Source organism: Pituophis catenifer, unplaced genomic scaffold (assembly GCF_029215685.1).
Source record: "Pituophis catenifer annectens isolate HBS135680 unplaced genomic scaffold, rPitCat1.0.hap2 SCAF_2, whole genome shotgun sequence".
NCBI lineage: Eukaryota > Metazoa > Chordata > Lepidosauria > Squamata > Colubridae > Pituophis > Pituophis catenifer.
Genome location: NW_027256882.1, coordinates 156,550,727 through 156,577,539, shown reverse-complemented (window position 1 = coordinate 156,577,539; position 26,813 = coordinate 156,550,727). Strand labels below are relative to the sequence as shown.

The 26,813-nt window shown below is 41.1% G+C and overlaps 1 protein-coding gene across 1 annotated transcript; it reads right to left on the bottom strand.

Annotated features, from left to right (window-relative positions):
• Window positions 1-1,504: 1,504 nt before the first annotated feature.
• Window positions 1,505-26,813, bottom strand: GLS2 (glutaminase 2). The gene is made up of 18 exons (XM_070934864.1): window positions 26,608-26,813; window positions 23,488-23,587; window positions 22,195-22,316; window positions 21,028-21,157; window positions 19,567-19,646; window positions 18,377-18,540; window positions 15,342-15,400; window positions 14,454-14,486; window positions 13,826-13,884; window positions 13,061-13,127; window positions 12,855-12,905; window positions 11,229-11,405; window positions 8,993-9,124; window positions 6,412-6,504; window positions 5,429-5,490; window positions 5,246-5,322; window positions 3,176-3,239; window positions 1,505-1,885 (listed from the first exon to the last, which is right to left on the bottom strand). Exons 1-18 carry the CDS (start codon window positions 26,811-26,813, stop codon window positions 1,729-1,731), a joined length of 1,833 nt encoding a protein of 610 aa, XP_070790965.1. The 3' UTR covers window positions 1,505-1,728.

Genomic DNA, 26,813 nt, shown 5'->3' with positions numbered 1-26,813 from the left:
CTGCAAGTTAATTTCGTCCATAAACCCTTGGACTTTCCTTAGAAGCTAAGACAAAGGCTTATTAACCATGCCTTCTTGATTTAAAAGTGTTAACATCATTACCAATTTAATATCTCTTTAACATGCCAATGTTAAATTTATCCCAATTGCTTGAGATAAATGTGTACAGGTAGTCCTTGACTTGCAACCACAATGGAACCCAAAATTTATGTTGGCTAAGCGAGATAGTTGTTAAGTGAGTTTTGCCCCATTTTACGACCTTTCTTGCCACACTGTTTAAGTGAATCACTGCAGTTGTTAAGTTAGTAACACGGTTGCATGAATCTGGCTTCCCCATTGACTTTGCTTATCAGAAAGTCGCAAAAGGTGACTGCATGACCCTGAGACACTCCAACCATCATAAATATGAGTCAGTTGCCAACCATTTCAATTTGGATCACGTAACCATGGGGATGCTGCAATGGTCACAAATTACTTTTCTCGGTGCCTTATAACTTTGAACGTCAGGTAAATGAACTATTGTAACCCAAGAACTACCTGTATCTTTCTGCTGCATGTGCCTTACATCGCTGTAATTCATTTCTTAAATGCCACAATGAGGGTACTAAATTAAAAGAAGTTGTGCAGTGTTATACTGAAAAGTTTTGCTTCCAAGTGCAGAATATATTGTATGGCTTCTAGCAAGCAAGGCAGACCTGGGAAATGCATAGACTGCATCCCCTTTTTGTAGCCTCCACCATTCTATCAAATCACACAATCAACATTTGGCATCATGCTTTTTTTTTTTTAATGGAAACGAGAAGCAGAATAGATGCACTAAATTTCTAATTTGGTCATCAGTTACTGGGCTTTAAAAATCAATTCCCTAAAAAGCAACAGTTATATCTCCACACCCTCCAGTGGCACAACTTTATTATGAGGTAGCTCTGCAGCCTTTCCAGATGGTGTGGGTGTAGGAAAGGGAATGTAAGCTGTAATAGCAGAAATGGTTGACTAGTTTTGAAGGTGGGGACAGACCAGTGCTGGGTTACCCCTGGTTCGCACTGGTTCTATAGAACCGGTAGTAAAACCAGCGGGAAGCTCCGCCCACTGACCCTGATGTCATCAAAATGCTTCTGCGCATGTGCGCGCCCCCATTGCAAACCGGTAGTAAAGGTAAGTAGAACCCACGCCTGGGACAGACAAAAGTCAATTCCTTAAAAACATTACAAGTATGTTTTCCCTTCTTGCTTAAATAGCTATTGGGGGAATGGTTGGACAAGAGAGAGAATAGATTAATAGTGGAGGAAATGAAAACATTCATTGTGGAGGCTTCATTAAGTTACAAAATTGAAGGAGATAGGAATTGAACCCTTTTTCCTTAAATGTGTTCAATATTTATAGTGATAGCTACTTGGATTTTATCAGGCAACCCAAAATGTCAGTTGAGCATTCTTTTTCTCCTTTTTTTCTGCAGCTAAAATTTGTTTCTCACCAAAAGTTACTAACTCAGTTCCTGGGGATTTTTATAAATTTTACTTGTGCTGTCAAAAGGGAGTACTGAACTTTCATACAAGGTTCACCAGAGAGAGTCTCTTGTACAAGACAGTTATGGAAAAATACAACTCCGCATTGCTCAACCGGATGGAGTACTTGGAATGAGGAGAATGTAGTTTCTCTCTATGTATGTCTCTTCTTGTTCAAGTTCTTAGCAGGGCTTAACAAAGCAATTATAAAAAACTACCATTCTCACACCATACTTTCCAAATTCTCCTTGGAGAGATCCTCAGCTGCTTCCTTGGCCTGTCTGGAACCCAATATGTAGCTTTCTTGATAATCCTTGAGCAACTTCACCACTTCCAGGTGATGAAACTGGATGGCATCATCTAAGGCAATGTTTCCCCATCTGCAAAGAAGGCAACACTATGAAGATTTGTATATTGTAATCCAGTAGTGGGTTCCTCTTCACTACCGGTTCAGAACCGGGAGTGTGCACTCACATGTGACGCTTCTGCACATGTACAGAACCTTTGCGCATGCACAGAGCGTCTGTGATGATGTCCGGGCGGGTGGGCGGAGCCTCCTGCCACCACCACTACCGATTCGCCCAAACTGGGGCAAACCGATAGAAACCCACCACTGCTGTAATCGCTGTCTATTGAAAGCAGTTTTTCTCAGCCTGATGGCCTCTAATGGGTTGAGGCTATAACTCTTGTAATTTCTAACCAAAGGCCATAATGATTAAAAACCCTAGGAACTATATTTCCCAACATATGCTGAAGATGCCAGAATGGAGAAGACTGTTCCAGGTGCTGAGGAACAACCGAAAGCTTGAATCACCTCTTTCTCAACTAAGCAGGTCAAAAAGTAAATATTTGTGTATCAGGTTCCATATTGGCTTAAAATTAGGACAATTTATATGCCTCCCCCAAAGTATTACGTTACAAGATTATTTTATATTATGTTACAAAATAAAGATCACTATTAAAACAAGTAGAGCTTTTTGTTTCTGGAGTATCAAATCATATTGCCTTGCACTAGGTAGGAGAATGTAAGTTCTTAGGCCATTACTGTTCAATGAAAATCTCTCCCAAAAGCATGATATGCCAGGTGATAACATTTCCCCAAAGTTATGGCACACCTTATTGGCACAAGGAATCTGACAGTTTTAGTACTGTTATGGCAGTTCCTAATGTACCAGGGAAAAATATAATAAGAGACTTGTCAACATCTGACTCTAAATTAACAGAGTGTGCTAAATTGAAACAACAAATTAGACCTAAGTTTAGCAATATATGAACCTCCTTTCTACTCTGGATCATTAACGGTAATGCATCCTTTTGATACAACAAAAGGTGAGAGAAGCTAAATTACAGTTGAGGCAATTAGGTATGCACAGATATCACGATAGTTGCATCTGACTAAACTTTATTATGTTGACAGTCCTGTTCTAACAGAGGCTAACCAGCCCTAAAATAAGTTATCAGTATGCAAACTTCTTGAGTAACAAGAACAAGAAACTGACCTGATCGAGGAGTTCTAGACAGAGAAAGGGGAAATGTATTATAGGCAGTTCTGTTGGAAGCTGAATATGGTCCCTGTCTAGCATAAGGAGAAGCTGGGTCTAAGATTTTATAATTCTGTACGTAAAAAGCAAGATCTTGAATCTGTAATTGTCAGCCCATTTGTTCCTCACCTGTCCTTGACAAAAGGATTGACTCTGCAGGCCTCCATCAGAAACTTCACAACCTCCAGATGTCCTGTGGAGAATCATACAACTGGAACAATTTAAAAAGAGTTTCTTCCTCTATCTTTCCAAAGATGAGCTTTTGAACCACTCCCAACACATCATGCGACATGTAACCTAGTCTACGGAGTTCTTCAAGGGACAGGACTGCAGAATGGGGGCTACCAAGAAAGTCTGAGCAGACATTTCAAGGATGGAAAAGTTGGTTTCTGTTCAGCTATGTACGCTCCCATTGCAGGCTGCAGATTTCTAAAGAGTCTCTTGGTGTTCAGCAACGCAAATCAGGAGAATTGACAAATCAAGAGCTATTCTGATATATATGTTTCTCAGAATGCTTACACCATCTCTTAGGAAATGTACTTTGGGGAAATTATTGTGATTGTGCAGTTAGAGGTCCCATGTCCCAAAGGTGCTTTTTTTCAAGAAGCAACTGGACTTTCTTTGACGACATTTTGTTTCTCATCCAAGAAGCTTCTCCAGCTCTAGGAAAAGTCAGGTCAGAGCTGAAGAAGCTTCTTGGATGAGAAGTGAAATGTCTTCAAAGAAAAACCAGAAAGTTCAGTTGCCTCTTGAAAAAAAGCACCTTTGGGACAACCATGACCTGGATGACTGAGAATCTCTGTAGACATTTAGAGGTCCCATACTCGCTGTAAGAGTGATTTTTTTTTTTTTTGGAGCGGAGGCAGCATGATTTATTTACACCTTTACTTTTAAAACTCTTTTTAAAAATTCCTCCATTTAATACAGGTAGTCTTCGACTTACGACCACAATTGAGCCCAACATTTTTGTTGTTAAGTGAAATATTTGTTAAGTGAATTTTGCCCCATTTTACAACTTTTCTTGCCACAGTTGTTAAGTGAACCACTGCAGTGGATAAGTTAGTAACCCGGTTGTTAAATGGACCTGGCTTCCCCATTGACTGCTTGTGAGAAGGTTGCAAAAGGGGATCGTGGGACACAGCAACGGTCATAAATATGAACAAGTTGCCAAACATCCAAATTCTGATCGCGTGATCATAGGGATGCTGCAATGGTCGTAACTGAAAAATGATTCAGTGTTGTTGTAACTTTGAGCAGTCACTAAATGAACTTGTAAGTGGAGGACTGCCTATATATCAATGTTTGGGAAAAATTTCTCCAGCCTGGAGACAGAAATATATAGTATCTAAATTCGTTTAACATAAATCTTGCAGATCTGAGTACAATTTGCAGTTAGAGGAATAAGGATTGAGCTTCTAGGAGTCTCAGTGATATGACACTGAACAGTTCATTTCTCCTTTCTTTGTTTTGTTTGGTGGTAGGAGAAAAGATGGAAGAGATACCAAGAAGATAATGACACCTGTTTAAGGCAAAGCAATTCCATAATAAATGTCTGGGACAACATAGAATTTCCTATCTTTACACCTGAAATTGCTATGGATTTTTAGAGAGATCTAAATGTAGGAAAATTCATAAATTGATAGAATTCCCTCCAATGGCAGTATTATATTTACTGCGTGCTAAATACTTTTCACCTTTTACTGATATTTTTTATACAGAATCTTCCCTCAGATCCAATACATTGTTTTTTTATAATGGCTTATTGTTTTAAAGTGCACACTGACTAATGGTGACGAATCAATATTATATTGAACTTACTGTATATGAATGAGAGCATTGCCTTCCCTTCACAAACCCCCTTCCCCATTTTTGTTAGAGGTGAGCCCCAGTGAAGCACCAATTACAAAAGGTCTGGTATATATTTAAACCAGTGGCCCCCAATCTTTTGGGCACCAGGGACCGGTTCTGTGGAGAGAGATTTTTCCATGGACCAGAGGGGGCGTGCCTTCGCATACTGCCTGCATCCCACAGATGGGGCTTCACTTGTTTACACAGCCCAGTTTCTGGCATGCCGCAGCCCAGTGCCAGTCCACAGATCGGGAGGTTAGGGACCCCTGGTTTAAATCATGCAAGCCTCCAAATGCAAATGTGGATATAGAGCAGATGCCTAGAAATCATGGCAGATCCTGAATATGATACCTTCAGCTGCAGCAACATGCAAGGCTGTACGAGAGTCATAGTCTTTCTGTTCCATGTCCATAGCTGACAGGGCAAACCTAGAAGAAAGCCAAGAGGACAGAGGTAAATGTCATAGAAGGAAATTTCACTTACATTCAAGATCTCTCTCCAGCACCATCTTTCCCTGGATAAGTAAAGTTATACCTCCGAAGGGCAGAGATATCTCCACTGTGAGCAGCAAACAGCAGATTCACAACAGTCTTGTTCTAAAAAAAAAAAAAAAAGAAATATATCGAGCGCATCTGGATTACATCTCTCATCTTCATGATTTTGGAGGCTTTTAAAAACTCTCATAATGAAATATTCCAAATATATACCCCAAAACAAAAATCTTCCACAACTTAGAATGTAGCTAAAAGAAGCTTCTAGTTGACTAGAATGGAGGAAAACATCTTCATTGCAGGCAATCCTGGTGTTGTTTCCTCACAGTTTTCTTGTATATCATGACTGATCAACTGTTTGTGTAACTGAATTGGGGATGGAAAGGCATCCCTGCACATCCATTTCTTCAGCTTATTTGTAGCAGCAAGAGCACAGCAAAGGTTGCAAATCAGAGCTACATGAGATCCAGAGTGGGTGGTCATATTGGATAGATGGATGGATGGATGGATGGATAAATGAATTCTTGAAACCAAGAAGGCAAAGATCTCTCATGTTTTTAATATCTGTACAGTCCTCCTGAACTGAGAGCCTCACCTCTTTAAATTGGCAATAGCAATAGCAGTTAGACTTATATACCTCTTCACAGTGCTTTCCAGCCCTCTCTAAGCAGTCAGCATATTGCCCTCAACAATCTGGGTCCTCATTTTACCAACCTCGGAAGGATGGAAGGCTGAGTCAACCTTGAGCCAGTGAGAATTGAACTGCTGGCAGTCGGCAGAAATAGCCTGCAGTACTGCATTCTAACCACTGTGCCATCATGGCTCAGATCAATTCTTATTCTGTGTTCTCTAGGACTTCAAGTGCATCTGTTTCTTGATAAAATCTCTCTTTTATATATCTTAAGCCCTGGGCCATTCACCTACCTCTGCTATTCTAACCCTCTTAAGTCCTCTGAGTTTCTCTTCCACTCTAGTCCACTTAAATCTGTAGTATCTTTCCAAATACAAGGGCCCTTGGTCTCTTACCCTAACTTCGTCTCCTTCACGACGTGGGTCCAACTTGCGGGTACAATGCAGCAAATTGTCATAGTTGTGAAAATTAAAGAGGGACACCAATTCCTGAAGAAATAACAGTCAAAAGACAAGAATAAGCATCAAAAAAGAATGAAATGAAAAGTTATAAAATAAACTGTAATGCTTTCTAGTAATTGGTTCAAAGAAGATGGAAGCAAGATCAGCATCCAAGACGCCACAGAACAGTGGTTCTTAAACTCTGGGCATTTTCCTCCAAGAGGCTAATTTGAACATATCCTGGGAGTAATGAAACAATTTGTAGTTGCTTGTTAATGACTTGATGTTCCAGTTTGGAACTCCTGCTGCAAAATGCTTATGTAAAACAACAATCTGGGGATTTTTGTGTGTGTGTGTGAGGGTAATGACATTTGAGACCAGGAAAAGGGGTAATTAGGTTAATTGGTTTAAGAATCATTGTGTTAGAAGATATTCCCTACTTACAAAAATCTCTACATTAGAAGATGAAGTCAGATCAGCACTCTGGTCATTACCAAGTCCAAAGACAATAGGAATTGATGAAATAGATACAGATATGTGGCAAAAAACAGAAAAACAGTCAGTTCTAGTTTGGCTCTAACCAAACCAAGCCAGAGTGCCAAAGAATTGTGGGCTTTGAACTATGGTGCTGGAGAAGACTCCTGTGAGTCCCTTGGACTGTAAGGCGATCAAACTGGTTAGTCCAAGAGGAGATCAACCCTGGCTGCTCTTTAGAAGGCCAGATCCTGAAGATGAAACTCAAATAATTTGGCCACCTAATGAGAAGGAAGGTCTCACTGGAGAAGAGCCTAATGGTGGGAACGATTGAGGGCAAAAGAAGAATGGGATGACAGAGAATGAGATGGCTGGATGGAGTCACTGAAGCAGTAGGTGTGATCTTAAATGGACTCCAGAGGATGGTAGAGGACAGGAAGGCCTGGAGGAACGTTGTCCATGGGGTCGCGATGGGTCGGACACGACTTCGCAACTAACAACAACAAAAACCAAGCAAATCTGAAGTATAAGACCCTAGCCAACAGATTCAGTCTTCTAGTACCAATATCAAAGAAAGAAATAATAATATTAATATGTTTAATAATTAATATTAATAAAATGTGCAAACAATTGTCCAGGATCCTTTACTCCATATGTCAAAAAATAATGCTCAGGATCATCCAATGCAGATTGGAGCCCCTTATGAAAAGGGAAATACCAGATATTCAAGTTCATTTTAGAAGAAGCCAAGAATCAAGAGGCAATCTTGATCCTTGGGGAAAATTGTTGTAATGATTGTTAAAACTTTTTAAATTAAAAAAAAAAAAAGGTTGGCAGTTTGGCAGTTCGAATCCGTAGTGCCGCGTAACGGAGTGAGCTCCCATTACTTGTCCCAGCTTCTGCCAACCTAGCAGTTTGAAAGCACGTAAAAAATGCAAGTAGAAAAATAGGGACCACCTTGGTGGGAAGGTAACAGTGTTCCATGTGCCTTAGGCATTTAGTCATGCTGGCCACATGACCACAGGGACATCTTCGGACAGCGCTGGCTCTTCGGCTTAGAAACGGAGATGAGCACCGCTCCCTAGAGTCGGGAATGACTAGCACGTATGTGCGAGGGGATCCTTTACCTTTACCTTTACCTTTACCTATGCAAAGACTTAGCCCCTTGAGAAATCCAGGATGCTGGAAAAAGTGGAAGAAAACAAAAAAGAAAAAGAAAAGCCAACCAGTAGCAAGGCTGATGGATTTGATTTCAGCAGCCATGAATGCATCACTGGAAGACCTGAAGGGCCATGTTGGGAACAGATCATCTTTGGAGAACTTTTATTATGTAGTTCCTAAGAATCAACATTAACTTGGTTATCAATATCAATATAATCAAGAATTTCAAAATTTGGCATAAAAAAGTGGGGGACTTCAGCTGTTCAAGTGCTTCATGGTAAAACTATTTGTACTTTCTCGTAGATGTTAATTCTGATATGTTTTCATGGTTATGACATAAAATATAGCCCATAAATACCAGAAGCACATCAATTATGTTGTCATTTTCCGCCCAATTACTCTTCATTTAATATGGAGAGTGCTTTTCATTTCTATCTTTATTATAGTATTGCTCATGAGAAACGGAGACTTTTTTTTTTTTTATTTTTATTTTTTTTTTTTTATTTTTTTTTTAATTTGATTTATATGCCGCCCTTCTCCGAAGACTCAGGGCGGCTTACAATGTGCTCAGCAATAGCCTTCATCCTTTTGTATATTTATACAAAGTCAGCTTATTGCCCCCACAACTGGGTCCTCATTTCACCTACCTTAGAAAGGATGGAAGGCTGAGTCAACCTTGAGCCTTGGCGAGATTCGAACCCTGCAGTAATTGCAGGCAGCTGGTCTTAATAAGCTTAATAACAGGGTGCTTTAAACCCCTGTACCACCAAGACTGGGAGAGGGGCTTGCACAAAACCTCTGCCCACCCATCAATCCAGTTCTGTCACCTTTCCATCCATGGTTCTCACAGGCTCTTTTAAAAAGGCTCCTTCTGTCACGTCTGTAGTTTCATGAAACTTACCTGACAAAACCCAATTCCTTTTGTGCTGTTGCCAGCTTTATCCAGAGGGGGCGATAGACACATCACTCCCATAACATTGGGCACCACCAGCAGGATAGCCCCAGAGACTGCAGATTTGGCAGGAAGACCAACCTGGTAATGAGAAAGAGATTACATGAAGGATACGACGAGTCACATTTTAAGTATCTCAAAACTCTTCCTCCTATTCAGCGTTAAACCAAGTAAGTACAATTGAGGGACAAAAAGATAAAGTTGATCACTGCAAATGGCAAAGCAGATACCCAATTTGCAGTATATTCCAGTTGCATTATTAATTCTGGAAGCTCTTTGCAGGTGTAAATTGGGCTTTGCCTGGTGCAAAATTACATTTCATGCTGGGCTGGGAAAATGAAACTGGTGGCTATTACCATGCAGATGAAGCAGGAAAATAGCACTAGAGAGAAGCATTTCGGAAAGCAGAAGTGGATGTGTATACAAGTCCTGTAACCACAATTCTGGTGTGCTATACGCACACCTATTTTTAAGAATGGTGCATTTCTGGTTGTCTCTCCTTTGCAAAGCTCCATGCCAGGATGACTGAAAAGAGTGGATAGATGCTACAGAACATCTATCAAGAAACAAGTGCCCAAGAGAGGAGATTGCATTGCATAAATCTAAGAAGTGCCCTATATTTTTCCAGAGAACGTCAGTGTACAGCTGTCAGAAATGAGCTGAGATCAACACAAGCCAAGAAACATCCTACAACATCTCAAGCCTCAGCACATTACAGCAGCAAAGTGTCTCTCCCACCTGCCAAACCCCAAGACTCCAGCATGGACATAAACCTCTCTAGACAAAATGTACCATCTCCTGATTATCTTGAATATTTGTGTGAGGCAAATAGAGTATGAGGCAGCTGGTTCAACCTTCCTAGATCTAATTCACACCTCATACTATGATATAATGTGGCTTATTTGGTTTTAGTGGACTATGACATTTGAACTCATCAACTGTACAGGTAGTCCTCAACTTATGACTGCAATTGAGCCCCAAATTTCTGTTGCTAAGCGAGACAGTTGTTAAGTGAATTTTGCCCCATTTTATGACTTTTCTTGCCCCGGGTTGTTAAGTGAATCACTGCAGTTGTTTACTTAGTGACACGGTTGTTAAGTGAATCTGGCTTCCTATTGAGTTTGCTTGTCAGAAGGTCTCAAAAGGTGATGATATGATTATGGGACACTGCAATTGCCATAAATATGAATAAACTACCAAGCATGCAAATTTTGATCACATAACCATGGGGATGCTGCACCGGTCATAAGTGTAAAAAACAGTCATAAGTCACTTTTTTCAGTGCTGTTGTAACTGTTGTGGTCCGCCAGTAGTCTGCGGAGCTGGCAGCGGAGTCAGACAGTGAGGAGGCTGGGGAGGAACATGGGCCAGTCCTGGAGTCTGGGGAAGTCGGAGGCAGAGATGGGGCAGGGCCATCTGGGAGTGATGTGCGGACTCCGGAACCCCCAGAGTCTGTTCCTAATGCACACATGTACAGATCTGCCAGAAGGCAAGAGCAGCTAAAGCAAAAGGGACGACTCAGGAGTAAGGCCAGGAGATGATTGGCCCCTCCCATAAGGCTTAAAAGAGAAACAAAGGCTCTCGGGCCTTTTGCAGGAAAGCAGCGTTGCTAACTCTGTTTCCAGTTGGCATCTCTTGTTTGTTTCTGAACTCTGTGGGGCTTTGCCAAGTAAGTCCTTTGGCAGGATGTCAAAGAAGATAAAGGTTGGTGATTATCCCGAAGGACTTCTTCCGAAGGACTTATTTTGCAACTAATTGGGACTCAGTTGGGAATGATCGTAACTCTCAGCTGTTACAATAAAATAGGTTTTTTTGGGACTAATTGTATATTGTAGTGACTCAGTAAGCCTAGGTCACAACAGTAACTTTGAACAGTCAATAAATGAATGGTTGCAAGTAGAGGTCTACCTTCATTTTGTTAAACAAGGCAATCCATGGCATAGGCCTCAGCATGGTACAGGAACTTTCAAAAGTGTTGTTTCCGCTTCATTTCTATCTACATATGGTTATTTTTTTGGTCATGTGATGCAGCACCTCATTCACCTGACAGTTTCAATGGATAGGAATGGCCTTTAGAAGAGAATCCCCACTGAGACCAGTTGTCATGAAAATAGTCCTACCCTCTTTCTGGATGCTCACTCCTGTGTCTTCTTCCAACCCCACCCAAAACAGAGCAGAAACTTACATGGAAGGCAAACTGCCCCGAGAAGTCGTACATGCCACAAGAATGCATGAGGCTAAGGGTGTTGCGGATGGCTTCATCACTGAGGACACACTCGCCTGTGATAGGGCAGATACCACCATTGGCAAGTGTGGCTGCCATGACACTTCCAGACTCACAAGTCACTTCAACAGAACACAACTTCATAAGGGGAAAAAAAGATTTTAAAAAAAGAGAGAGAAATTAATTTTAATAACATCTTAGTAATAAGCCCAGAAATCATTCCTAACCTCTGCTTGGAGTGAAAATTCAGGGTCTATACACAAATGTGGTTTAAACACAAAGAAAACACCTGATATAACATTTCTTGAAAAACAAAGGATTGCATATGTGAATTCTGATTATGTGAAGGTCTCTTTTCAGGTGAAAAAGTAACATGTAATGGAACAAAGAATAAGTGTCAACTTGCGAAGCCTTCCCGACCTGTCCTCGAGTTGCCATAGGCAGGGGGATGGGGAATCAAGCCTCGCAGCTGTATTGAGGAATTTGCACCTCAGTCAAAACAAAGCACATTCCAGCCAGCAAATGTCAAGGCCATCTCCACGGAGATCCACAGTGGCCGGAGGGAGTGACTTCTACAACCTGCGAAATTGCTTCGTTGGAGAATGTGACTGATGACACACCTTAGGGGGGCGAGAAACAGGGTCAGAGCCAAGAGGCGAATTAAGTGAGGTCAGAGTTGGCTTCTCTTGGATTTATTTATTTATTTGTTTGTTTGTTTGTTTCAATTTCTATACCGCCCTTCTCCAAATAGGACTCAGGGCGGTGAACAGGATTGTGCTGACATGACGCTCCTAATAAATAACTGGATTTCTTTTGAACCTCATCTTGAGATTCATGTTTTAATTAGGGCGTTGGTTGGAACCCTGACAATAAGGTTCTGGCCAAATATCCAAAATCAACCTTTTTGACCTGATACCTGTCATATGCATCAATGTAAATTGTCAGTGCCAAGAATCTGCCAACTGGGGATGATTATAGCATATTGCAGTTTGAAGACACTGGCCTGTGGAATATTAATCTAGAGCAGGGGTGGGGAACCATGGCTTTTTTATGACTTGTGCACTGCAATTCCCAGAATTCTGGGAGTTGAAGTCCACAAGTCATAAAAGAGTCATAGTTCCCCACCTCTGATCTAGAGGAATAGGTTTGGAAGGAGGAGGGAAAAAAAGCAACAAGCACCAAACTGCAATCCAGCTCTGTAATATTTACTTTAAAAAAACAAAAGATTAATTGTAAAATGGTTTATTTTTTTTCTCTTTCAAACTCAAAAGGGTTGTTTCAGAGGTGAAATGCTACCGGTTCGGCCCAGTTCAGCCGAACTGGTAGCAATGGCAGCGGGTGGTTCGGAGAACCGGTAGTGATGGCAGCACAAGGCTTCGCCCACCCGCCGGTTCGTCAGGAAGTAACCTGTTTTTTACCCTCTGCGCATGCGCAGAAGGGTTTGCATATGCACAGAGGGTCTGTGCATGCATGTGATGCACGCGCGCGAGAACACTTCCAAACCGGTAGGGAAGGTAAGTAGATTTCACCCTTGTGTTTGTTTGGACCCAACACACCAGCTCAGCTGCAGTTCAAAATGCAACTTACCTGGAAATATAAGTCAAGAGCTGCCATCATGTCTGCACCACGTGGAAAGCACTGCCAAGTAGGGAATCAAAGACAATAAAGTTGGGTCAGATCTTGGCAAAATGGATCTTTCGCAGCATGAGGGGTTTCTTTCAACGAACAACACCGTGTTTATCCTGATCTGCTAGAAAGCCCAGGATTTCTCTTCCCCCCTTCCGTCTCGTTACCTTTTTGTCTTTGAGATAGTAGCCAATGGCATAATTCCGATCTCCTGTTTCTTTTTCTGACTGAAACCTGCAAAGAAATGTGCACAGATCCTCATTTCTCCCAGCCTCTGGATGTCTCCGTTTGGAGAACTATCATTTAGATGAAATGTGACATACTGCTAGGCACTCTAACCCAGGGTGAAATGCTCCTGGTTCGGACCGGATCGCCCAATCCGCTAGCCTTGGCAGCAGATGGTTCGGAGAACCGGTAGCAAAAATCCCTCCCCCACTCCACCATGCCCAGCTGAGCCGCACGATCATCAGAGGTTTTTTTTTTTACTTTTAAAAGCATTTTTTTCTACAACCTCTTCCGATGAAAAAATGCTTTTAAAAGTAAAAAAAAAAAGCCTCTGATGATCGCACGGCTCAGCTGGGATCATCTGAGGCTTTTCAAAGCATTTTTTCTGCAACCTCTTGGCCAAAGAGGTGGTAAAAAAATGCTTTGAAAAGTCTCTGACAATCCCAGCTGAGTTCCCTGATCGGCAGAGAGGCATTTTTAAAAGAGCCTCTCTGACGATCCCAGCTGAGTTCCTGATTGGCAGAGAGGCTTTTCAAAGCATTAGAAAAAATGCTTTGAAAAGTTTTTTTTTTTTAAAAAGTTGGCCATGCCCACCCAATCACATTACCTCCCCAAGCCACGCCCACAGAACCAGTAGTAACAGATTTTACATTTCACCCCTGCTCTAACCGCAAGCCCCCCACACACACACAATGTATGTGCCTTACGTGGTATTGCTGAATCCCACATATTCATTTCCAGCCATCTTCTTCAAATAATCCACCACCTAGAACAGAAACAAAAAAAAAACTGCATCCGGAAGGGATCTCTTCTATGTTCCAGCTCTTTTTTTTTATTTCAATCTGGATTTTTCCAGTCTTCCCGCAACCCTTCTTTCTTTTTCTGTTGACGGTCATTTATTTGTATAGCTAACTGCAGTATTTTTAATTTCATGTAACAGTTCGGTACCCATTTTGTTGATTATCACCCATCCTTCAAAATAATAAGAAAAAAAAACCAAGCACATTAAAAAAAAATTGGGATTGCAAAAGGGATGCTGGACAATTGAATGCTCCTGCAGGCTGCAGTTTCCCCGTCCTAATTGAGTCTATTAGAAATAATGCTTGCCACTTTGTCATTTAGAAAGCATGCCCTTGTGTTCTGCATGTTTTTTTTTTACCCTTCATTGCTAAATACTCTAGGAGATTTTTAAACAAATGACTAAACCAAATGGCAGGATAGCATTGCAAGATAAATGACTCGATCAGCCAGCGTTGCCAGAAAATCAATTTCTCCTCCAACCCTGAGAAAGGGCACTGTGGAGTTTTCCAGCAGGGAAATGAAGATCACACTCACGTAGTCAAACTTCTCTGCTTTATTGCAGCCCATCTGATGAGGAAGAGGAAGGGGAAAAAAAGAGAGAAAAGAATCAAATGCCTTTTGAGACACAATTTAATCTTGACAAATGTAAGCATTTGTTAGAAAGTTTAGAAATACATTATACGTTTAGGAATGCATTCTAAAACTTCTAGTTAAGATAGCTACAGGGGTCCCAGATCAGTTCTTGAAATGGATAGAACAGCTGTTCAATCTCGTGTAAAACTTTAAGGACATGGAGGAATATTTTGGCTTTGAGAGAGTATTGGGTAGATGAGAAGAGGCTTGACTTCCATATGCATCTGCCCTATGAAACAAGGGATCCCTCAACTTTGGCCAAGAGTGAGAAAGTAGGACAGTTGCAACTCTGACAAAGGAAGAAAACCATAATGGGAAGATCATTGTAGCGACAGCATGTTACATAGTCTATTGGTAATAGCAGCCATGACTAGAATGCAGCAAACAAACCCAAATATTCTATAATCCCTCACCCTGGAGATAAATTGGAACCAGAATCCATCTTTGTAGGACAATATCAAAACTGATCCTTATGGAATAGTCCAAATATTGTTTCTGGGATAGGGGAAGTGGAAGCGACAATGTGTGCATTGCAATATAGACTTTGCACCTTATGTAGAACCCCTTATATGGCAATGGGAGTTATTCACACAGTATGCTAAGTCATAGTTTACCAAAGACAGCAGCTAATGGGTTCAAGCTACATGCTAAGCCAAAACCAAACAAACCACATTCCAGCATTTGTGAAGTGAGTCCAGAGATGATAATGTCTTTAATCTGAGCTGTATCCACTGTCAGGGGACTCCAGCCCATGTCTAATACCAGTACTAGAGCCGAATAAACTTTTACCTTGATAAGAGAGCTCACCACAATGGCTCCTGCATTCACCATAGGGTTGTGTGGAATCCCTGAATGCAAAGGAATGAATTAAAACAGAAGTCTTTTAATTCTGCATCCTCATCCTCCTCAGTTAAGATTTTTTTAACTCACTGGCCTTCCCAATATAGTGTAATCTGTGTTGATTGGGAGGTGGAACTGCCAATCAAAACATGGTCATATAGGGCACCTGCTTTCTGTTTACATTCTAGAAATGTAAAGAGAGAAACTGAGGAATCATGGATTTGGGAGGTGTAAGTGGATGGGCAAATCTGAGGAAGACTGAGAGTTTTAGCCCTGGCAATCCTCCATCAGTCAGGGAGACAGGATTAGGACTCTATTTAGTGCTAGGTAAGCAAGTCATGATTGGCTATAACTATACTATAGGGGTATAGTATATTATTTATTTATTTATTTATTTAATTTGTATACCGCCCTTCTCCCAGAAGGGACTCAGGGCGGTGAACAGCCAAAATTAAAAAACATACAAATGCAAAAGTTAAGATAATTAAAAAAATTAAATCATTGGCTACCCAAATTTAAAACCCCAAATCCATAAAATTTAAAATCCCAATTAAAAAACCATTTAGGCTAGGCCGGCTTGATGAAATAAAAACGTCTTCAGGGCTTTACGGAAGGTCCGGAGGTCCGGGATCAATTGTATTCCAGGAGGCAGCTCATTCCACAGGGCGGGTGCCCCCACAGAGAAGGCTCGCCCCCTGGGGGCCGCCAGCCGACATTGCCTGACCGACGGCACCCCGAGGAGGCCCTCTCTGTGAGAGCGTATTGGCCGGTGGGAGGTTATCGGTAGCAGCAGGCGGTCTCGCAAATACCCTGGCCCTAAGCCATGGAGCACTTTAAAGATGAGAACCAACACCTTAAAGCGCACCCGGAAGACCACCGGGAGCCAATGCAGCTCGCGCAGGAGAGGTGTTACGTGGGAGCGCCACGTTGCTCCCATAATCACCCGCGCGGCCGCATTCTGCACCAGCTGGAGCCTCCGGGTGCTCCTCAGGGGGAGCCCCATGTAGAGAGCGTTACAGTAGTAACTATAGTTACTATAGTACTATACTATAGGGGTGTCAAAATGGATTTCTTCGAGGGCCGGATCAGCACTGTACTTCTCCGTGGGCCGGCTAGCGGGGGAACACAGAACAGATGCCTCCTGCAGCACCCTGCTGGCCAAAATGGGGTGCGGGAGGGCGCATATGCCTACCCCCCGCGCTCCCTTTTGGCCAGCAGAATGCTATAGGAGGCAGTCCAGGCTGAAAACAGGGTGCGGAGGGAGGGGAACACGCAGCCCCCCCCCACGTCCCGTTCTGGCTGCCAGAGGCACAGCGGGCTGGTCCTTTGCTATTTCCAGGCTGGACCCGCGGGCTAGATTTAAGTGGATTTGAGTTTGACACCCCTGCTATAGAATCAGGTTAACTTCTTTAATAAAACTGTTTAAAGTTATTTAATGTACGTTCATTCATTTCTTTATGTTGAAGTTAGCCAAGTAACAGTTGTCCGTTATCTTCCCACATGTTCCACTTTAGTTATGTTACTTCAGAAATAAATGAGAAATAAAGCTGCCTGGAGTCTTTCTAGTTTGACAGCCTTATAAATCTAAGAAAAGAAAAAGAGAATTTCTAAACCTCAGCAGGGTTATCATGGCAGGAAGACAAATAGATCTTGCAGCGATCTTGCAGAGTTTATGGGATGCACTTTAAAATTCATTAATTTTACATTTTAAAATTAACGAAAAGAAAAGGATACTCTCATCAAGAGGTCTGATTGGTGCCAGGTTTTTGTTGTTTTTAACGTTTTAATTGGTTGAGTTTTACAGCTTTGAAAGTGATTTTATATGTTTTTTTAATTTTTCATTGGGAGCTGTCCAGAATTGGTTGAAAGATGGGAGACTTTCTTAATGTTTTTAAATAAATACGATGGAACCACAATTCCCAAATCCTCACTCAGTACTGACCAACTTTTCTGGCTGAACTTTTTAGCATCTATAGAAGCCACTGATGTGCAGGACCTCTGAGTTGGGGAAAAGCAGTGATTAGAATGCAGTATTGCAAGCTGACTCTGCCCACAGCCAGTTCGATCCTGACTGGCTCAAGGTTGACTCAGCCTTCCATCCTTTCGAGGCCAATAAAATGATTGTTGGGGGCAATATATCGACTCCATAAACCGTTAGAGAATGCTGTAAAGCACTATAAAGTAGTATGTAGGTCTAAATGCTATTGCTAGTGCTATTGCTTGCTGTGGTCTTATTAACAGTATAACAAGAACTATTGTTTTCATTTTTCATGTGATCTTAAATTATTGTCTCTTCATATGCCATTATGGAGGCTTTACTGAAAAAGAAAAAAATTCACAATTACTTTAATGAAGGATGCATATTTTTTCACAGGTTCGTTAAATACCATTCACTTACTATTCAAATCATAATAAAAAGTAGGAGCAATGAACTGTTAAACATCTACCCAATGATCAAACACATAGCAAAATAAACATAAGATGTTTGTAAAATGTTCTCATTTCCCCCTTGCATATGTTCTATGAATTTTGCATGGAATTTAAAGTGGATTGAAAGAGGAAAAGTTTTAATGGGATAGATAAAGATTCAAGGAAAAGTTCTCCTTCTTACTTTTCATGGGAATATTAATAGGGAAAATAGAGATATTTTATGACCAGCATTTCCATACCACCTTTCAGTATACCAGGACTTGTACAATGTTACCATCCTGGAAGGTTAAAACAAGCATTTCACACACATTACACAAAAGCAAACTGGCTTATCTTTCAACAGCAGTTGCACCGCGGCTCACACATTGGAGGTATACAGATGTTTTCATCACAACTGGAATGGTCTCATTCACACAGTAAGGCTTTTAGTTGTCAAAGGGGCTGACAAAGGACAACACCTGTGTTACAACTGGGTGTGCAAATACGGTCTGGGTGGTCCATATTTGGGTGGCCTCCTGTTCCTCAGCACACTGGGGTTCCTTTCCACTACTCACCTTCTTCGTTGAGAGAGAGTTTGTCATAACGCAGCCCACTGGGCTCTTTGCCCACATATTGATGGACTCTCTCTGTGCCCAATTCACTGACAGCAACAGCATATTTTAAGGGCTTGACACATGACTGCAGGCAGAAGGGAATCTTAGTGTGGCCCATGGAATGCCTAGGGAGATTGGGGGGAGGGGAGAGAGAAATAATGTCAGCCCTCTTATACTCGGTGACAAAGACATAGTGACCTGATGCTTGTGAAAAGGTTGGAATGCTGTTCCAAAAACATTGGAACTTGTCTTATACAGGTACTTACAACAGTTCATTTAGTGACTATTCAAAGTTACAATGGCACAGAAAAAAGTGACTTATGACTGTTATTCACACTTACAACCATTGCAGCATCCCCATGGTCACAAGATCAAAACTTGGATGCTTGACAACTGGTTCCTATTAATGACAATTGCAATGTCCCAAGGGTGATCACCTTTTGCAACCTTCTGACAAGCAAAGTCAATGAGGAAGGCAGATTCACCTAACAATTGTTTTACTAATTTTTAACAACTGCAGAGATTCACTTAACTGGGGCAAGGAAGGTGGGGCAAAACTCACTTAATAAATATCTCACTTAGGAACAGAAATGTGGGGCCCAATTGGGCCTGATTATAAGTCAAGGACTACCTGTTTTACAATCCCACTGAGTTTGCGCTGATGGTTAAAACGCCAGGTTAAAAACCACAAGATTGTTTTCAGTCCCCATCAGGCAGGAAAGCTGGCTTGGTGACTTTGGGCCAGTCACTCTCTCTAAGCCCAACTCACCTCACCGAGTTATTGTTTTGGGGAAAATAATTTTTCCCTTTTTTAAAAAAAAAATTATTTATATGCCGCCCTTCTCCGGAGACTCAGGGCAGCTTACAATGTGCTCAGCAATAGCCTTCATCCTTTTGTATATTTATACAAAGTCAGCTTATTGCCCCCACAAACTGGGTCCTCAATTTACCTACCTTAGAAAGAATGGAAGGCTGAGTCAACCTTGAGCCTTGGCGAGATTTGAACCTGCAGTAATTGCAGGCAGCTGGTCTTAATAACCAGCTTAATAACAGGGTGCCTTAAACCACTGTACTATCAAGGCTCTTCTGTATTCTGTAATGTTCAACACCCCCCCTTTTTTTTTTGTTGCATCTCGTTTCTTTATACCTACCGTTGTCCGTCCACTGTGCAGAGAGATACACCCCAGATGTCTGGATTATATCTCGCCATTTGTGGAATGTAATTTGCTACCTATATAAAGGGAAAGAGAAATTGTTCAGATGTGGGACAAGCCCTAGGGAAACAGTCAGTGGTGGTATTCAGCCGGCCGGTTTGGGCGAAGCGGTGGCGGAGGCGGGAGGCCCCACCCAGCCACCCGGACATCATCACGTCCCATTTTTGACGCTCTGAGTATACGTGGAAGGTCCTGCGCATGCGTGCGCACGCTCACATTTGCGAACCAGTAGCAAAGGTAAGTGAATACCACTCCTGGAAACAGTCATTAACCCTTTGCAAGCCCATCTAACGGAGGGCATTGGAGGAAGTTTCCCTCGGCCTCCGTTCTACACCAGTGAGATTGTGGGATTAAACTGAAACTCAGAGAAGCAGCCTGGATGAGTGCACTAACGAGCAAAATGCCTTGGTAGTACAGTGGTCTAAAGCACCCTGTTATTAACACAACTGCCTGCAATTACTGCAGGTTCAAATCTCGCCAAGGTTCAAGGTTGACTCAGCCTTCCATTCTTTCTAAGGTAGGTAAAATGAGGACCCAGTTTGTGGGGGCAATAAGCTGACTTTGTATAAATATACAAAAGTATGAAGGCTATTGCTTAATGCACTGTAAACCGCCCTGAGTCTCCGGAGAAGGGCGGCATATAAATCAAATTAAAAAAAAAAAATCAGCTGCAAAGAAAGAAATCCTAGACTGCCACATACATTTGTGGTTTTATTTTACCATGATAATAGCCCTCGACTTACAACCATTTGTAGTGACAGTTCGAAGTTACAACAGCACTGAAAAAGGTTTTCCAGGGATTTTAGTAAGCGTTAAGGGTACTTAAGGGGAGATATTCAAATTCCCTCTTCCTATGAAGATTGCATAAGACAACCTCTCTCATTAATTCTAAGGCCAGACAGCCACTCTCTTTGCTTTCTTATCTGCCATACTCATATTCTACTCAAGCACTGAGGAGCTTTCCATACAGATTTTTTTTTGGAAGATAGCAGAGGGGTTATATCATTTATCCTCTGCTATGTGCAAAAAGGGGATGTGGTGGCTCAGTGGCTAAGACGTGGAGTTTGTCGATCGAAAGGTCGGCAGTTCAGCAGTTTGATTCCCTAATGCCGCATAATGGGATGAGTTCCCGTTACTTGTCCCTGCTTCTGCCAACCTAGCAGTTCAAAAGCATGTAAAAAATGCAAGTAGAAAAATAGGGACCACCTTTGGTGGGAAGGTAACAGTGTTCCATGGGCCTTTGGCATTTAGTCATGCCAGCCACATGACCATGGAGACGTCTTCGAACAGCACTGGCTCTTTGGGTTTGAAACGGAGAGCACTGCCCCGTAGAGTCAGGAACAACTAGCACTTATGTTCAGGGGGAACCTTTACTTATGTGCAATCAGATCTTTTTACCTTGCCCTCCTTAAGTCCTTTGGTACGCTCAAAGATCTGCTCCACGTGTGATGTAAACTCCTCAAAGTCAGGGATGACAAATTTCTTCCGAAAAGCCTGGGTCAAGAGAACTATATTGCTACTCACACACCTGAAAGCAAAAATTGTAGATGAAATATTGAATGGCACATAGGAGAAGAAAGTAAGATGTCTTATTTAGTGACCAAGCAGACATGAACATTGTAATTACTATTTTATCTTCTACTTCTTTGCCTAGAAAAGCAGCTAACTTGACAATACCAACCAAACAACTCAGAAGTATGTTTTCTTTTTTCTTGCACTTTGAACATCTAAACTTAACAAGTTAGCCAATTTTTTTAAAAAAAAGCTTCCAGTTTTGAAATGCTAACTGATTTATCTCCTCTCCTATCTTTATAATTCTTTTTTGAGATAATCTCCTGCAGTTTCTAGCTGCCACGTGTGAAGTCCAGAGCAAAAAGAAGACACAGAATAAACCTTCCATTCCCATATATTGGTTGAATTGTATATTGCACTGTGGTATGGTTTACTTAGTTGTAGTTTGTTTGCTAGACCACAGTTATCTGGGTTCACACAATGTACTATGTTGTGATTGACAAAACTTCCCGGTTTGGGTTCGTCCAACAAAGAGCCCAATCGAAAAATACCACATGAAAACTCAGTATGTTGTTTGAATGCAGCTACCATAAAATCAGATGTTAGGAATGGAGTAGAAATTCAGCATGTCCCAATAAAGACTTGAAGTTTTTTTCAAAATAATTGGACATTTTTTAACATTCTAAAGCTATCCCTATTACATACTCGCTGTTCCCGAACAGGCAAATTTCAATACTGTAGCATGTATATTGCTTAACCAAGGTAGTGTTTCATATTTTTAGGCTATGAAAAATTGTGGTGAGCTGAGAGGAAGAAGATATAACGAAGGAGGAAGAGATGCAAACAGGAAATATGTGAGACTAGAACTGCAGAAGGAATTCTGTGAATTGGCGTGCGATTGTTTAGAGAACAAAATTTGTCTGCAACATGACGAACAAAAACTACATTTGCCTGCAGAAGCTGATATGCTTTGTTAAACAAACATAGATTCAGGGCTCTAGTTGCAAAGGAACAGCCACAACACCACTGGGGACACTTCAATGTAATTCCTACCTCCGAAAAAGTTCTCGACTCAGCATTCCTTCACTGCTAGCTCCTTGAGTTGCAGTCCGCATCAGATTCATGCAGTCGCGAAGACGTGGATCTGAGGTCCAAAGACCAGTGCGCTGTAAGGCCTGAATTAAGAACCAGTCATGGATGAATATACGGCAAGATAGCAATACCACTTAGACTTATATATCGCTTTACAGTGCTTTACAGCCCTCTCTGAGTGGTTTACAGAGTCAGCCTATTGCCCCCAACAATCTGGATCCTCATTTTACCCACCTCGGAAAGATGGAAGGCTGAGTCAACCTTGAGCATGGTGAGTTTTGAACTGCAAAATTGCAATCAGCTGGCAGTCAGCAGAAGTAGCCTGCAGTACTACACTCTAACCACTGAGCCACCACAGCTCAAGATGAGGGTTGCTAGAACTGGATGCAGTACCCAGTACTTTAGAACTCAGCAGTATGAAGGGTGAATTCTTAATTACACTTTGGTACATGCATATATATGCTTTTACATGTATGGAAAACGTCCACATGCTGTTTTTCAGAGGGTGGACGGATCTCTACTAAGAGGAAATTGAATGCTCCAATGAAAAATTATGCATATTGCCCAAAAAAATTAATTGTGAGAATAAATTGACCTATAAGTAAAACAGTACCCATAGATACTCTATTTCTACCGGTATTAGAATAGCAGATGTTATTGTAATCTTTCTTTCCTATGGGGTAGAAATTGTGACAGTAGCATCATAGTAGCATCACAGACAAGGCTCTTTGCACAAAGGCTTTCTCGGAGTGTCTGATGTCATACTGGATGCTCCATCATTTCAAGCCATGAGATCTATTTTATTTTCTGATGGTGCGGAATTTGGGAGGCATTACCCAGGAGTTGTGCGCATCCTTAAACTCTACCCATTTTATCACATATTTTTATACATAATTTAGGTTCACAGGAATTCTATATATGACACTGTCATATGATATTTGTTCTGTGCTTATCTAGTAAACAGAACCTTTCACTTATATTCACCAACATTTGTGATTCAAAAGCATTACCAATCATATAATACAATCATACAATTGTGAGGAGCAAAATGTAGCTGCATGTATGTAATGATGCAATTAGCAATGCACAACAAAAAAAAAACATATCAGTTACTTAGATTAATGGAAAGTTATAGGTTTCATATCCAATTTAAAGGAAAATTCACACTGAAAAGATTCATTTGTATTAGAAATCAGGATAGCAGTCCAACATTCCACCCAGGCAATCCTAGCCATTCTTAAGGGCATATCTTACAGTGGTAAATTTATGAACAGAGATGGTTTCCTGTCCTTCGGCTATTGTGTAGAAGAGCAGATCACTGAGACGTGGCAGCATCCCATTCACTGAGAGGTCCCTGGAGAGAGATGGGAACAACATATGTATTGTTATCGTCCATCCTCCATCATCATCATCATCATCATCATCATCATCATCATCATCATCATCATCATCATCCCGTAGCAAGATGTAGTCTTCTTCATTGAAGATTATAGATCATAATCTACCATGGTGGGCCAATGCGGTTTGATAGATTTTTTTTTTCCAATTTCCCAGTCTAGGGCTTAGAAAATGTGACTGGCCAAAGTCACCCAGCCAGCTTCCATGCCTAAAGGAGAATTACTATAGGTCTCTCTGCTCCTATGTACCAAAATTAATTAATTCCTGGGAAGAGAAGTATCTCCTAAAAGAAAAGAATATGGGCAAATTAAAGCCATGCTACCAAGAGAGACAGGAAACATTTTCCCCACAGGAAAACATAATTCCACACTCAATTTATTCTCCTCATTAGCTCCTACGGGCCTTCTTCTCAGTACTCAGACAATAGGAAAAGTAGATTTCCCCTCAGTGAAGTCGGAGAGTCAGCAGCATCAGGGATGATTTAGAGCAGGGTTGATGGGACTGTACAAGGGATCAATGTTGTTGTTATTTGTAATATCATTAAAATAGCATTTATTACATTATTTTCATATAATGAAAAACATTCATTATAGGTTTGATAAACACCTGAAACTTCATGGGGTTGAAGTTAACTATGTAGGCTACTTATCAGGACTCTTCTGACTCAGGAATTCTGGGAGTCTATGCTAAATATTGAAATGCCTCATAATCAGGATTTTCTGTGTAATAGTACTGGGGTAACTCTCAGTCTAGCCATTTAGCTTCCATTCTCTCTATTGCCATGGGCCATGGGAACACAGAACAGACAACAAGATAGTTAAGGGAGGAAGGAGGGCTGGCACAGAAGAGATTCTTGAATCCCAGGGAACCATTAGAAAGAGAGTAATTCTGCCTTAATTACACTAGATATAAGTTGTGGAGAAAAATTACTGTGCTATGCCTTTAAGATTCTGTTGTATTGCTATACAAACAATATTTTTTTTAAAAAAAAAAAACCAAGTCTTTTTGTTTCCCATGGAACTTGACATCTACCTACAAAACTCTAAACTGGCTTTTGCTTTTTAGTCATAAAGGTGGATTCAAAAATATCCCTGTATTTTTTTATTCCTAAAAAAATCCATTATACCCCATTCAAATTCATGTTTAATAATTCTTTGGTACTAAGTGACATGGCCCGTTGTTTTTATCTTCTCCATTTTTATTAATTTATTTCTGGCAAGTATTTGATATAGGAAATTTGATTATTACCTATATAACACATTCAGTTCCAGCATTTTATTTAATATACAAAAATATGCAAGAATCGGGAAAAGAAGAAAAGAAGAATTAATTAAGCCTTAGAGATAGTTGAGATATAAATTGTACAGTGGATAATAATTCATTATGTTCCAATGCTATTATTTTATTATTTATTATTTAAAATTGGTCTGAAAGAAAAATAATTTCTAGATGAATGAATTTAAAACAAAAAAAAAAGCCTATTTAAAATTATTTTCAGAAATGCAAGGAAAGAAACATGCCACTGTAATATTGATACAATGGATACTAATCAATATACAATCAGGTAGCTGCATGTTGTATTGCACATCAAATATGAAAAAAGGAAGACAAAATATCAAGAATAACAGCCTTGCACTACAAGTGGCAAAAGAAAGATTATGTTTAAAACAAGCCTCCAATATTTCTCAACAACTTCAAATGTTATTTGAGTGTTAGAAAAATGCATTCAAAAGTAAAATGCGTATTTCTATGTTTTAACCTACAAAGTCAAATTATGATCATGCATCCTACAGAAACATAATCACCGTCATTTAGTACTTGGTGGAGATTTTATGCCCTGGAAAAAAATCCCCCAAAGTATTAACCATGCCTGATATATTTTAGATCATAAAATAGCACCAAGGCTCAGTTTGTTTCTCCTTTTCCATAGTTGCATTTTGGATCAAAAGCAATTCCGCTGCTGAGGGGATGTTTCTATGGCAGCCAGCATTTCTTCTGGGAACAGACTCAGTTCTTACCCCCCCAGACTGGCAGAACTGAAGATGCTTAGCGTGCCATAGAACATGAAATGCCAAAAATCAATAGGCACCAACTAAAAGACAGTGACAATGACTTCTGTATATTTAAATAATTTAGTCAGAAATCTTAATGTTTCTTTTGTGTCTTGGACTGAAAACTCTTGGATTGTGGCTGCGCAGGCAGTGTGAAGCTCTAGTTGCATTTAAAAAAAAGAAAAAAAAAAGAATAACTGAATTAAACAAATTGAAAGGCTTTGGGCAAGGTTTCCTTTTCAACCCCATCTCCTTTGCCTCTCTACTTCATTTATTTGACTGAACAAATAAATAAAGCTGGAGTAAAGATAGTCCTCAACTTACGACCACAATTGAGCCCAAAATTATGTTGTTAAGTGAGACATTTATTAAGTGAGTTTTGTCCCATTTTATGACCTTTCTCGCCACAGCTGTTAAGTGAATCACTGCAGTTGATAAGTTAGCAACCCGGTTGTTAAGTGATTCTGGATTCCCCATTGACTTTTATTGTCAGAAAGCCGCAAAAGGTGATCACACGACCCCATAACACAACAACGGTCATAAGCATGAATCAATTGCCAAGCATCTGAACTTTGATCACATGACCATGGGGATGCTGCAAAGGCGGTAACTGTGATCAACGGTCACAACGGGACACTTTTTTCAGTGCCGTTGTAACTTTCAATGGTCACTAAGCAAACTGTTACACGTTGAGGACTACCTGTAGCAAGAAAGCCGCATTTGTCCCTGGGTGAAAAAGTCTGGGCTCTGGATCTATCACATGGAGAAAGTTGGCTAGTACAAGGCAAGGAGCTGCACTCCAAGGGTTGGAAGTAACGTGATCTTGCACATTTCGCCATTGGGAATGGCCAGACACACACACACACACACACACACCCCAATTTAAGATCCCCCAAACTACAGCGTGACAAGCGATAGCCCTTACTGATCAGTGAGGCGCTGTTTAGGCGGCTGCGGCTGCTGATGACGGCCATTCATCACCGCCTCTCTCCCTCCGGTGGAGTAGGGGGCTCTGCCCAAAGCCACGGGAAGGACCAGCTGCTCCAAACCGTGTCCCGACGACCCTCTTCTCCAGTGGCGCCGGATCTCCCGAGGCTGCAGCGCTCCTGTCACGATCCTGAGAGCGCCCAT